At 35.3% G+C, this 14,464-nt stretch overlaps 3 protein-coding genes across 4 annotated transcripts in view; all 3 read right to left on the bottom strand.

The window, feature by feature from the left end:
- The window catches only part of LOC123713683 (frizzled-4-like), a 34,481-nt gene extending 29,087 nt beyond the window's left edge, over window positions 1-5,394 (bottom strand). For both annotated transcript variants that reach the window (XM_045667484.1, XM_045667485.1), the window contains exon 1: window positions 4,359-5,394. In XM_045667484.1, the coding sequence (XP_045523440.1) occupies window positions 4,359-5,254 (896 nt within the window). In that variant the 5' untranslated portion in view covers window positions 5,255-5,394. The remainder of the gene's footprint in view (window positions 1-4,358) is intronic.
- Window positions 5,395-6,903: 1,509 nt separating this feature from the next.
- Window positions 6,904-11,810, bottom strand: LOC123713353 (ralBP1-associated Eps domain-containing protein 1). The gene is made up of 5 exons (XM_045666965.1): window positions 11,489-11,810; window positions 11,003-11,413; window positions 10,348-10,504; window positions 9,767-9,932; window positions 6,904-9,428 (listed from the first exon to the last, which is right to left on the bottom strand). Exons 1-5 carry the CDS (start codon window positions 11,636-11,638, stop codon window positions 8,195-8,197), a joined length of 2,118 nt encoding a protein of 705 aa, XP_045522921.1. The 5' UTR covers window positions 11,639-11,810; the 3' UTR covers window positions 6,904-8,194.
- Window positions 11,811-12,381: 571 nt separating this feature from the next.
- Window positions 12,382-14,231, bottom strand: LOC123713096 (glyceraldehyde-3-phosphate dehydrogenase 2-like). The gene is made up of 2 exons (XM_045666596.1): window positions 14,126-14,231; window positions 12,382-13,604 (listed from the first exon to the last, which is right to left on the bottom strand). The coding sequence occupies exon 2, from the start codon at window positions 13,597-13,599 to the stop codon at window positions 12,601-12,603; it is 999 nt and encodes a 332-aa protein (XP_045522552.1). The 5' UTR covers window positions 13,600-13,604; window positions 14,126-14,231; the 3' UTR covers window positions 12,382-12,600.
- Window positions 14,232-14,464: the final 233 nt, after the last annotated feature.

Below are 14,464 nucleotides of genomic sequence, written 5' to 3'. Positions count from 1 at the left end.
AATTTGTAGTTAGGTAATTACAATTAGTTAAGTAAATTGTAATATTTTTAATTGAAACAACATTTAATGTAAAAAATGAATAATAATATTTTCAGATTCAAAAACTAGGCACGCCGACGCACGTCCACACAGAAAACCAATTTCACCACTCATTACAGCAACCACAACATGCGCCTGCGCCGTTAACTAGTTCCGTACTCGTCTGTTATTACTATAATAGTCTTATATTTGAGTTCCTAGTAGTTTTGTTCATAACAAAAAGGTCGTGCGTTCGACCCCTGTGCACAAATGAATCTCTGTATGCGTAATTAATAATTCTTCGTTCACTGAATGAAATTCTTGATAATGTAATCGGTTCCAAGTTTTTGACACATAGGAGTCATACTTAGTTATAGCTAATATACAAACAAGACTGAGCGCTAAGTCTGACGTCAAAAAAGCATTACGGAGTCATAGTTCGCGCTTAGTATCGTTTCAGAAAATCACCCTTACTCTCGACTGTGAAACTTAAGGTTTGAGCAAGAAATCACCCTCGTCTGTCAGACACAAAAGACTGCTCAGCTTGTCTATCTGTTGTATATAGTGTCTGTCCCTTGCCCCTGATAAAACAATACAGTAATAAATCAACCTCTTTTACAGTATTTTAGGCTCTAGTTAAAAGTAATATAAAATTGTTCTAACTGCTAAACAAGGGCGCGCGCTGTAAACAATTAAACCGGTCTCTTTTGAAGTGTCAATAAAATGCGATAACTACATGTAATTGATGAACGGTTGGTGGAGTGTGTCGAACTTCAAACTCGTTCTACTCACGACATTTTTAATTATTTACTTTAGAAAAGAACTGCTTCCAAGTGCCACTTTAGAAATTATAAGTACTTCAATGAAAATTTAATTAGCAGACACGACTTCGCATGCCACAAGGTGCATGGGGACTGCCTGGTACGTAACGAAGAATAAAGTTTAATATGGATTATATTTATTAATTAAACACATATTTGCAACAATACGTAATTAATATTCAGCAACATTATTGTTTTGTTAAAATGACGGTTAATATAACAATTCCACGAAACCACTGCAAGCGCAGGCCATTGATGTAATATAGAAGTTGTTAATTTAAATATTATATCAAAAATAGTTTTAAAACTTAAAGATAGGTGCATAACTATCAACACGAAACATTAATATCTGTCGAGGCCCATCAGATATCGTATCAAAGAATGCCGAGCACATAAATCTACGTGAAATTATCATAACGAGTCGTTTAGAAGAATTCTGGCTCTAGAAATTAAATGGACGGTTTTACGATATTTCAGTTATGTTCGACGATGACAATATTAATTGCATCATCGCGACGTTGATTTAGTATAACTGTATTTTTATTTTTTACTATACAATACGTTTTCAAAGTTTAACGGGATAGAGACTTTATTTTCTTATATTGTTTGCAAAAAAAAATGTGCTTTTGTTTTTATTATATTGATGACAATTTCACATTAAAAAAAAGTTTTAAGTATTTAGCTTAATATTCAGAGACGAAACTTGACGTTTGGTGACTTACTTTATAGTCCGGTCAATTTACGGTCAAAAATCAAAAATTCCCGGATATCCAAATTCGGTGGAGAGCTGGGGTTTACCATTACAAATAAAGTTTTTAAAATCCCCATCGATCCCACATGTGCTAAAAGTTATTGAGTCAAAGGTCAAAATTTGATGTATTTAGATGTGTGGTGAAGTATCTGTCAAACGCATAAATTTTTATAGTTTAAAATAGTAAAAATTGTCTGCTTATCGTCATGGAGAAATACTTTATAAGGCATTACACGGAAACGCCGCATGTTGAGTATAAATTTGGTACAAATACAAAAAGTAATTTTGAATTATGTATGTCCGCCATTTTGGGTATCAATAAAATACTTTCAAGTATGGCAAGATCCAAATATTACTCGTGGAAACAAATTTGACTCACAAAATACGAAATGCAAGAAGCTTTGCGAGGATAATGAGGAGAGCAAAAAATCATCGGTAGCCAAAGGCAAGGTATCGATCCTCGTGTTTCCCCGTAAATTTCAGTCAAAAGTCATATAATATATGTAGAAATCTGACTTGACTGGTTCTTGTGTCTTTGTGAACCATCTCCTGATTCTGGGGAATGTAAGTGACGTTATCCATACTGATATCATGTTGTGTCCTGTGCCAGTAATACCAGTATGTTTTTTTTTTTATTGTCATTATAAGAGAGCGCCGAACGGGTTCAAGCCATCTAGGTACTGATACTGACAGTATCCGATATCTTATAATATACGTATTAATAATAATAACGCCTTTTTATTTCCAAATCCTTCATTTTCATTACAAATGTTTTTAGTATACTAAATGTTAATATGTCAGTCGCCTGTGGACATGGAGCCCTTTTGGGTGAAGGCTCTATCATCAAGACATCTGGAAAAGGTTGGAGGAGTACGATAGATCGTTGCCAGTATTTTCCTACTATTCCTATCAAGTCATCAAGTCATTACAAGATTTCATAATACATACGAACCTCTACAATCCATTAATAATCATTTCTTCAAATTTAAGAGCTCTTGTCTGTAGATTACTCGCTCAGTGCGGTGCTACGTCAGTGTCCTGACCTCCTGGTATATCACGACCCCAGCTTTTTCCTTGATCTGGTCTATCTAAGCTATTCTCGGTCTTCCTCGTCCTGTCCTGCCTTCTATCGTTCCCTCCAAGGTAGTCTTAAAGAAGTTGTCATGTCGCACCAGGTGTCCAATCATCGTCATATCATTATATACTTCAAAAGTTCAGAGAGACATCTGGCACTTTGTTTTTTATATAGATGTTTCATTTATTATAAAACATTCCAGTTAAAGAAACTAATTTACTAATTTTGATACGGCTAAATTGATAATTTCCGTAAGTGTAAGTATGTTTTTGCGTAAGCGCATAATTAAGGTACTATCGTATAACAAAGATGCTGTTAGATTCCAATTTATTTTTCAGTTTTTGTGTTAGCTAATTTATCGACGAGAGCTTTATAGCTATAGCTTTATAAATAGCACGGAACATACAGATTCTAAATTATAATAAACATAGAACGCGATAAAACTTTCCGAGATGACTTATCGCAAGCTATGACTCCCGTTGGTCAAATCCAATGTGGTTTTCAGATGCGTAAGTTATTGGTACTTAGTCTAGACCCTCAATGCAACTTATGACTTAAAAGCAATTTATTCCAGGCGACCAGTGTTGAGAAAGAATTTTGAAAGTAGCAAAATATTAAATATATTTGTTTAAGATTAAACAAAGAGTGAAGGAGATTATGAAAATGAATAAGCAGCTTTCAATGGATAACGATAATAAATAGGAAATATGATATATGAACGAAGAAAGCCCGCATCTTTTGTGGGAATAAAAAGAAGCGAAACAGCTAGGATTTGAAAACAATTCTATTTTAAAGTGTTATGATGCGCGGCCCACATTTCAGTTTAGACTAATGCATACACATCAACATTATGATTTATTGAACATCGCTTATTTACATTCCTTTTGCCGTAAAATATGGTTGGTCATAAATCACATATTTCATAGAAGCGGTATGGCTAGTAATGTGCGGTTTTTATTTCACAAAACCAGAAAACATTGCATCTACAACCGTGATTTTGTTTTAGTGAAGTCTCCGTGGATGAAACGGCAAATGAAATATATTATTCTATAGATACATATGTTAAACATTAACCTCTTTAAGTATTTGTCTGCTCGCATGGTAGAAAGCTCGAGTTGATTCACACATAAGCTTTTATTTGGGGATTCATAGGAGGTTTGCTCTAAAACCTACCTAGGTATCTATAGATCATCATCATCATCTATATGACAAGGAAATATTTGCTCCATGCGCTATTACGATGCTACGGGATTATGAGGTTGGCATTCATCCCAAACAATTTCAAGTTTTTGTTAACAAGTCAACTTTTAATACCACGCATTCTTTTCACTAAAGTGACAAAGTACAATAGATTGGAAAACCTTGGTGACAAAAGTTGAGATGAGTTGTAAAATAGCAGGTACGGCTTCGGAAGTTTATTGTTAAAAGGTGTTTGCAAATCCATTGTCACTAATTTCTAAAGGTACCATGCAATTTTTTTAAGTTTTACTATGTTTCGGGTTGTATACAAATAGTTATTGGTAGAAAGTTGAGTCAATTGTGTCAACGTATTGTCTATAGAGAACTTTAACTTAGTTTTATTCATGGTTTGAATATTCGTGACTAGATATTATGTAGTAATTATATAAATAACAAAAAGCTTACTCAATTAGACTTACAGACAAAAATACTCGGGCATAAGTGAAAAACTTACCATACAGATGCAGCCAATCCAAAATAATATAGAAGCATGAATACAACAGCGCAGTTCGGGTTTGCCAGGCCGTCATGAGCAAGCAGCATTCGGGTTGGTGAGGTGGAATCCTTAGCGCAGCCCGCTGCTGTCCGACCGGCCGCTGCTCTTACTCCCCAACCGGCTGCCGCAGCACACCTGCAGAGGGCGACCAATACCAAGGCTCTCTCTCCAGAGCCCCCTCGATCCCCACACGCTAACTGAGCCACCACTGCCGCCAAGGAACATACAAAACTCAACGCAGCCCATGTAGCTAACCACACTTCGGCAGCCTTCCTCTCCCCAGCTTCCCATAACACTTCAGCGTCACAAAACTGGGCACATCGTCCCGTTCCCCTAACCCAAATCCAGTTATTAGGTTTTATTAATCTTCTACATGCACTCCTACTAGCACTATTCGTATCAAGAGGTACAGTCCCCACTGGAGTCCTTTCTCCTGGCCCTTCCATACACATGTGCTCATGATTATTTTCCACTGGAAATAGAGAACAGTCAAGCTCAGCTGGCCACGGGAAACCGAACCCTCTCAGCACTGGATAACACCTTGAGTATACGCTTTCACATAGTCCTCTACACGGCCCGATTGGAAGAGCGACTTTATCCGTACACATTGGAACGTAAACAGAGCACAGAAACAGATGTAACTGGGATGAACAACCATATTGTACGAGGGGGCTGAACGTCTGAAGAGTCACATCGGCATCTGCTTGAAGTGTATGTCGTGCTAAGTTAGGCATTCCAGTCTGATTGTATCCAATATTCTTGCACATAGCCACTTTTATCGGTTCACATATCCGCACGGAGGCCTCGGAGGCAGCGTTCATAGCGAGAGTGAGAACAATTATGTACTTAAACATTGTTTTTATACAGAACACTACCACAAAACAAAAAATATTTCAATGCATCGTATAAAACTTCGCGCACGCGGACTAATGTTGGGCTCACGTGCACAACTCAACGAGTCTGTTGACGTTATGAAGCGCCGCGCGCCGCAACCAACACCACCGTAGACCGCTGACAAATCACAAGGCGCAAATAGCGATCGCCGCTCGTCCGCCGTAGGTGGAGTGCGGGAGGGACTCAGTTACAAACAAACTACAAATAAAAAAGTTCGGGCAAGTGGCAGCCACGCAGGTATGCACGATAATATTGAAGGAACTTAAGGATTTCAAGCCTCATTAACAGACTTTAACTTCCTAGCCTGAGACTTTCACACTATGTTGTTAAATTGTCATTAATTGCTATAGCAATTTATTAATTATATATAATATTATCGTACATTCATGTTTGTTTATTCTAATTAGGTATGCATACGAATTGGCGATATATTAATTGCCGATACGATACTTTTCGTATTACGCACTTTAAAAAAGTAATGTAGACGCGAATCTAGTTTGATCTAGTTCACATGAGTAAATCTAGTTTGATCTAGTTCGCAAATGAGGCACGGACTATCCATGCCCGGGAAATCCCCGCGTTATTCAGTTTGTTGTTTCTCTCACCCGCTTTGTCATCGCGTGTTCCATTTCGCTAGACGCTAGTTGTCTTTTAACATCTATCTATCTTTATTTTAGCATCTAGCTATCGCGCGTAGTATTTTTTCGATACCATATAAAATAAAATATAAAATTCAGTCAACTTCAAAATTCAAAAGTGCTATATGGACTAATTTGCAAAATTCCCACTTTTGATAATTCCAAAGCTATATGTTTGTATAAGAAAATTTGGCCGAAGAGGGCGATGAGGATAAGTCCACTCTGAGCTCTAATTATCCCAAAGAGAAAGTGGAGAAATACCTAAGGTCTCCTAATATATCGAGAGACGCAGATCTGCTTCTTTTCTGGCGTAATAACATATTATACTATACTATTATACTGGCGCAGAAGTACTTAATCTTTCAAATGAGTTCTGTCGCATTTGAGATTATTTTCCACCCCAGGTCTTTTACCGAGAGATTTACGCAATCGACTTTCTCCCCAAAACATGAGAATGCTCTGTTTATTAAACAAAAGTCTTATCAACGTTAATATTAATTATACACTAATAAATTGCTTAAAAATGTATACTCTTAAACCTTAATTTTAATAACTAAATATTTAATTTTATTCAACGTTTGACTGTATATATTTTTTTTTGTAAGAATTGAAAACTCCAACATCATATATTTTGTCTTGATGTAATTTTAATTCACTAAGCGTTGGCATCAGTATCGGATATTTCTATAAGAGTATCGGCATCGGTATCGTATCGGCAAAAAGGCGTATCGATGCTTCTCTAATTTAATATATACATACAATTATAAACTGATTTATATCTACGAAACCTGTATCCGTTAAACTTTCAAAATAAAGTCATTATTTTTTAATAAATTTAAATTAATTTCTCAATTTACACTAATTACATATAGTCAGAACCTAATTCTAATTCACATAAAAAAACGTAATAGATAAAAACACATAATTTATATTTTTAAATAATTTTATTATACATAGTTTAACTACTATAATATGCATTACTGTATACATTATACGAAACATAAATAGGTTAATAATGGTGAAGATTACAAAAAATTGGACCGAAATATAGATTTGTGTGTTATAAAGCTACGAGATACCGAAAATGCATTCGGAAAAATTATAGTATTTACACGAAGGCCGTACATAACATTAAAGTAAATGATAAATATTTTTTTTATTTTAATATATTATACAACGCATTTTCACACTTACACTATGCTATACTTATGTGCTACCAATCGCTAGCAAGATAGCTCAGTGTTGCCAGCTCAAAATTCCAGAAAACAAAATATTATTATCTATCTACTTAAAACAATCTTGTGTAAAACACATCACATTTTTAGCCTTCCTGAGTCCATCCATTTACAACATTTAATATACAACATTCACATGCGTAATCTAATATTTTTTAGATTTTTTAAATTTTCACAAAGCGTTTATAAAAAGGAATGCAAGCGCTTCTACCCATTATGAAAATTTGTTGTACAATGAAATCAAATTTCAAAATAAATGCTTCATATACAAACATATCATGTAACATACATAATATTGTATTTTATTCAATTTGTATACTATGTTGTTAAATTTTCTACTTTGGCATAGCATTTGCTCAAGGATTTTTTAATTAAAAATTTTGAGGTAGATTTTATCAAACCAATACATCTCTATAGAGGAATAATGCTAAAATTGTAACTGCTGACAATGTACAAACATTTATAATTGGTTAAGTAAATATTAAAAAGTGCTTGCTGACATTTATGTAGCCTCATTCAATGTGCGATTTAAAAAAATATATGTTGATCTTAAATTCAAAGAACTATTTACGAGTTAGCTCTCAAAGAAATTTATTTTTATATGAATAAAAACAACACATTTTCTGTAGTCTGTGAAGGACGGCAAATTGGTCAACCGAAAATTGTAATATTTAACACTGAGAAACAATAAGCAATGATTATACTTAAAAAAAGCTAAAATTTGTAGTCAAATAAAATTCATAGGAATTAAAACAAAAGAATATGAGATTACTTAGATTAATTAAACGATTATAGTGGAATATGTCTATTTACAGACAAAGGATAGTAAAATTTATAGGCGAAGAATCTACGATCCAGCGTTTAGAAATAATAGATAGAAATAAAATTGAAGTATCGAACAAAGATTTTCATAAAAGTTTCAAAATTCTTATATTATTGTCGCAATAGAATAGCTATTTTAGTTTGTGTTTTAGGTAGGTTCAAAGTGATTAAGAATCTAGACCATAGATTTCTAAGCCCGCTGTGACTAGACGGGGGTCGAGTGTGCGTCAAGTTGGACCCGCAGAGCCTCCCTTTCTCTCTGGACATCCGCTAGTTCCGCGCACAACGCCCTACAAACACGGTGCAAAACAGCATTTTGCTCCTGCAAAGATTTCACATCCGGATCTGTCTCACAAGACGATTCTCGCGATGGTTTCCGATAAACTTCGAACGCCCCGTGCATTTTTGGCGCTTCGTAGCCGTAGGTCTCCCCGAACGCATCAGGAGGAAAGTTGGGTTCTTCACTCTTACTGAACGCATCAGGCGGAAAGCTGGGTTCTTCACTTTTCTGATTCACTAAGCGACGGGTGGGTGTCGTTGCCGAAGGGGACATTCGAGGAGGCGGCTGCGGAGGGGGCGCGGCACCTTTGAACCGGTTTAAATCCAGAGAACTGGAACGAGTATGGTTTCTGATAGGTCTGGGTGGCGGTGGCGGAGGTGGATCCTTCTTAGGTGCATATTGCAACGACTGCGGGCCGTCTTCTGCGTGAACGGAAGATTCTCTAGCGGGCGGAGGAGGCAAGACACCGGCACTTTTCACTGGTTTCTTCGGTTGAGGACGCTGAATGGACTTGATTTCGCTACCATTAGATTGGTCGTTGGAATTTCGTTTCGGACTCGAGAGTTCGAAGGCGTGAGATATATCGTCCCTTCGTGGGGAAGTGCTAGATCTTAAATCTTCGTGTGGAATTGTATTCGCTTCCGGAGTCACTCTTAATGCAACGGGGTGATAGATTTTTGGATCTCTCTCTAATGCGGACTTTTGGAAGTCAAAGTTGACTGGTTTGGGGCCGGGACTAGAAACACTGAACGTGGGCGAGTCAACAAATTTGGTCCATTCTTTATTGTTCACTTGAGGTTCTGGTTTTGGTGAAAGTGAAGGTTGTCTCTCTTCTGATTTTTTTGGTTTACTTTCATATGGATCGTTGACTTCTGGTTTTGCAAAATTGAAATCGGCAGAGGTACCAGAGTTAAACATATCAGCACCCAGGTCAACCAGATCTGTTGTAACCGATTGTTGCGAGAAATGTGAGTCAACTTTTGGTACGAGGCGTGGTGGCAAAACATCTGGCACTGGGATATTGTTCCTCCTCAAAATAATGAGATGCATGGCAATACTAAACTCCTCAAGAGTCAACATTCCATCTTTGGTAATATCAGCGAGTTGCCAGATCTTTCGTAAATCTGGAACCGACAGCCGTGACTTTTCGAAAAACATTCTGAAATTTTTAATATTAATAATTATAATGTAATTGATAATTAATATTATTATTGGTTTATTTCCTCACTTCTGTCTGCAGCTTTATTTGCAGAAATTTGTAATTTAGTTCTTATTTATGTACAGGAAATATTAAAACTCAAAGACACTAAATAACTATCACTCATGCTATCATCAAAATACTCTATATATTGTCGACATAGATAGATAGAAAGACTAATACCAAACTCTTAAGATAACTGGAATAAAATAACTGATAATTTTATTAAACAATTTGTGTCTTCGATTATATTTAAGTAATTATTATATATTAAAAATTGTTAAATTTTGGACACTTACCTAGCAATAGGTCCCGACAGCAAGCCGCGTTCAGGCCGCAGTTGCGCAAACTGTGCCGCATAATGTGACGCCTGCGCAGGACTTATCGCAAACACGTCATCACCACTTGCCTCGCCTTCCCCATCCTCCTCTGAGGAGTGACGGTCAGAGGAATCCTCTTCTGTACCTATAAAACATAATTGAGTTATGTTCAATATATGATGATCATAAGTGTTTTAAAAGAGAGTATATGTAAGAGTGGTGAAACCATAATACATATTTAAATAACTAAGCACATTTTTTTTTGTTATGTTATTATAAAAGCTTTTTTGTTGCTTTTACTTATTATTATTGAGCCAATTTTTTCAAGGGCAAGCAATTATATAGTCAACTGTTCATCTTTATTTATGAGAATTTTGAAGTATGTATATAAATGCATCTTCCTGTAATTCCTCCTCAATAGTTTATACAAACTGTTGACAAAATGTGTATATCTCTACTTGTTGGCAGGTCAGTTGACTCATAGAAAGTTTGTAATGACTTTCATAAAACTATGTATACTTATAAATAAAATATCATAGTATTTAAAACACAAATTATACCTAGGAGCCTAGTATGTTCCTCGGCAGTATTTGTAGGCCATACACCACGCCCAGTTGCACTGTGTTCCCACACTGGGTGGACCCTTTCAGCTACACTGTTGGTTGGAGTAGGACTTTCACTAGCTGTACTCCATGGAGACCCCGTTTTACCTCTTCTCTAAAGTATAAAAACATATGTCAGTAAATTTATATTATAATATTCCAACCATGTTGCCAAGGTAATTAAAAATGTATTGCTAAAGATTAATTGGCTAAAGTAATATATATGACATATCAGTAGTTATTGCAGTAGAGTCTTTATTCTAGAACAGGACAGAGTGGTATGTGGTAGTCAGCAGTTTTTTAAACTGACCCTTTTTATCTGCTTTCCAAAACCTTTATTTAATGAACAAGCTAAATCTTTTACTGTATTTATCAAAGGTAATGAGTTACTTTTTTCTCTATTACTATTTTATCTCAAATACTTATCAAAATAGTAAACATAAGTTTTAGATAAGATAGCTATAACTACTAACCTATTCAAATCGTCTGATAATAATTAAAAAAATAATGATCTATATCTTTTATTTAACCATAAGCAAGAACTTATTAGGTTTCAAATTTTTAACCTAATAATCAAACAGAAATTAAGTAATTTTTCATGAATCAAACTTACCCCAATTGAACCACTTTGTGACATTGTTTCAGATTCTATCTCCGAGTCTGTACTTAGTACTTCAGCAGTATCATGTAATAGCGTTTGAGGAATGTCACTATCAGATAAATTAGATGAAACTCTTATTGGCTCATAAGCACCTAGAGTCCTTTCTACAAAGGTTCGCTCTCTCTTTGATATATGCTGCTCTTTAGGGGAATTGGATAACTGTATTAAATCTGAATTTGCATCCGAGTTTAAGGCCCATGTAAACCTTGGAAGGGGTAGATCCAAAGGTGTTAATAAAAGTTCTGGTTTTAATGATATATTTGATTGATGAGCTGCTATAAGTTTTAAGGCCGAATAAAATTGCTTTCTGTTCATATGATTAAGAGACGAACTATTATTAGGCGACACACTTAAATCCATAATCTGAAATAAATATATATCATTTCATTACAAAAAAGTTTTTGCGTAGCAAACAGTTAAATATCGCTATATACTAACCTGCTTGAGAACATCATTTGGTATGTTAGACGACCTAAAAAGTTCTGTTGCTTTTAGGATTGGGATTTTCCCGTTGGACTCTTCGTCGCAACATAAAAACAAATCACCAAAATATCTCATCTCAGTCTCTGTCAAATTGAGATCCTCCATTATTAAAGATTCTTAAAGTTTGTTTCAGTTCACTTAGAAGATACTTTGTATTTCAACCATAAAACACGAAAAAACATTATCTATCATTGTAAAACATATTTATTGCAAAATAAACGATATTTAAACTTTATCTTCACAATTTTACACGAAGCAGCAGATTTTAGAATTCAGTATTCAGACGAATTTATTTTGTTGACATTGATGATAGACAAATTTCTAATTATGACAATTGTATGCTTTCATTGTCTGTCATTGATAACAGATAAAGAAAAATAAAATAGAAGTAAAAACGTATATCAAAGTTGTGAAATATTGTAAACTGTTTTAATTTGTATATTGTTTTAGTATCTTGCAAATGAAAACGATTGTATGTATGTATGGCTAGAATTCACTTTGTAATCCGTAATCGTACAGTGGAAAGGACGCAAGTAGGGTTACCACCTAAAACGCCACACACCTAAGGTGGCGCTCAATGAATAAATATTACATTTCATTAAATTATGACTGTACACAAATAGATTTTTAGTTTTATTTATCTTTAGGAAACAGGCATCTCCAAATATCTATCAGGCACAGAAGGCCCATCACTTGTGTACATATTTGGGGGCCATATGGATTGTGGTGCTACTGGAGAATTATTAACTTTAAATGATAAAATGATGAAACATGTCAACATTTCCCAAGTTTCCAAAGTGTATAAAATAGCTATTCAGCTCTTAATATAACAGAAAGAAAAAATGAAATACTATTACACATAATTTGACTTTATTTTTGATTCAACAGCGAAGTTCCTATACATAGAATGTTAAACTGAATTAAAAATTACACATACATAGTGCACACTACTGTCAAAGTAGCATAATAATTTAGATAAATACACAGCTATACTTAAAACTTAAAAATAAAGGTCGTTAATCTCGACATTACAATCACAATATTACATTCAACTCTATTGGGGCAATTTAATCTCTGGTTTGGATGTACTTGATAAGGTCAATGACACGGCTGGAGTAACCATATTCATTGTCATACCAGCTGATAAGTTTAACAAAGTTGTCATTTAGAGAGATACCCGCAGCGGCATCAAAGATTGAAGAGTGAGTGTCACCAACAAAGTCAGTTGATACAACTTGGTCCTCAGTGTAACCAAGAATTCCCTTGAGGGGTCCTTCAGCTGCCTCCTTAACCTTTTGCTTAATAGCATCATAGCTGGCGGGTTTGCCTAGGCGGACAGTCAAATCAACAACAGAGACATTGGGAACTGGAACACGGAATGCCATTCCAGTGAGTTTACCATTAAGAGCAGGAATTACTTTGCCAACAGCCTTAGCTGCGCCAGTTGCAGCTGGAATAATGTTTTGTTGAGCACCACGTCCATCACGCCACAATTTTCCTGAAGGGCCATCAACTGTCTTTTGGGTAGCTGTAGTAGCATGAACTGTGGTCATAAGACCTTCAACAATTTCAAAGTTATCATGAATAACTTTAGCAAGAGGAGCAAGACAGTTAGTTGTGCAGGAAGCATTAGAGATAACTTTGAAGGATGGATCATAGGTTTCATGGTTTACACCAACTACAAACATGGGGGCATCAGCACTAGGAGCAGAGATGATGACCTTCTTGGCTCCACCTTCTATGTGAGCAGATGCCTTATCAATGGTGGTGAACACACCAGTGGATTCTACAACATATTCAGCTCCAGCCTTTCCCCAGGGAATAGCTTTAGGGTCCCTCTCAGAGAAGACAGCAATCTTGTTTCCGTTTACTACTAGGCATCCATCGGCAGCCTCAACTGTGCCCTTAAAACGTCCATGAGTGGAGTCGTACTTGAAAAGGTAGACCATGTAATCCAAACCAATGAAGGGGTCATTGATAGCAACAACCTTAGCTCCCTTTTCCACTGAAGCACGGAGCACCAGACGTCCAATACGTCCAAATCCGTTGATACCGATTTTCGACATGTTTACTGAAAAAAAAAATCATGTTGATTGTTATAAAGTAATAATAAAAAGCCCTAGATATATAAATATTATTATAATGGCCGAAAAAAGCGATCATTTAATTCATTTGTTATGCTTGCCTACCTTGGTAATGACCCTTTGGTCGAGCTATTTTACAACAATAGCACACAAATTCAAGACAATTTATATCAAAGTTCTAGTTATGATTTTGTATCGAGAACATTATACCGGCTTGCAGAGGTCACGTTAAGGTCAAACCTTTGGAGTAGAAATCATCCAAGTTATTGACTAAATTCATAATAATAACTAATTTGATACTCGAGTTTCACTGACAGAAGAGTTCACTGGATAATAATAGTATTAACATAATTTTTTGCGTATTTTTATTTTCTACGGCCTACGTGTAATTATGACGCAAACATTTAAAGTGAAGAATTTATAGTAAAATCTTTAATTCATAATATATTATGATAATTGAATATCAAATATACACGAATAATTATAAAAGCGTATAATGTCGACTTACCAAGTTCTTGGAATAATTGACGAAATACAAGCCGCACGTTCTTTACAAGATGGTGATTTGAAATGTGAAGAAAATAAATTTTCCTATTAGAAATGTCAGATAAAGGACGGACAAGTGTTACTAGCCTGTGAAATAAAAATTACTATAGAATGTTTGTAAAAAAAATTATAGTTAAAAATTAACATAAATTAGTGCTATTCTATGCCAAAACCATTGTAGAGCTTAACCACAATTTTATGATACATATTTCTTTATTATTCTGTTGTGTCCTGTTGTCATAAAGTAAAGATAAACTACCCTAATATAGGGTAAGAGAAAAATTCCCACAATAAAACTGTA

Source organism: Pieris brassicae, chromosome 8, assembly GCF_905147105.1.
Source record: "Pieris brassicae chromosome 8, ilPieBrab1.1, whole genome shotgun sequence".
Classification (NCBI taxonomy): domain Eukaryota; kingdom Metazoa; phylum Arthropoda; class Insecta; order Lepidoptera; family Pieridae; genus Pieris; species Pieris brassicae.
Note: the sequence above shows the minus strand (reverse complement) of the source record. Positions and strands in the feature narration are given on the sequence as shown.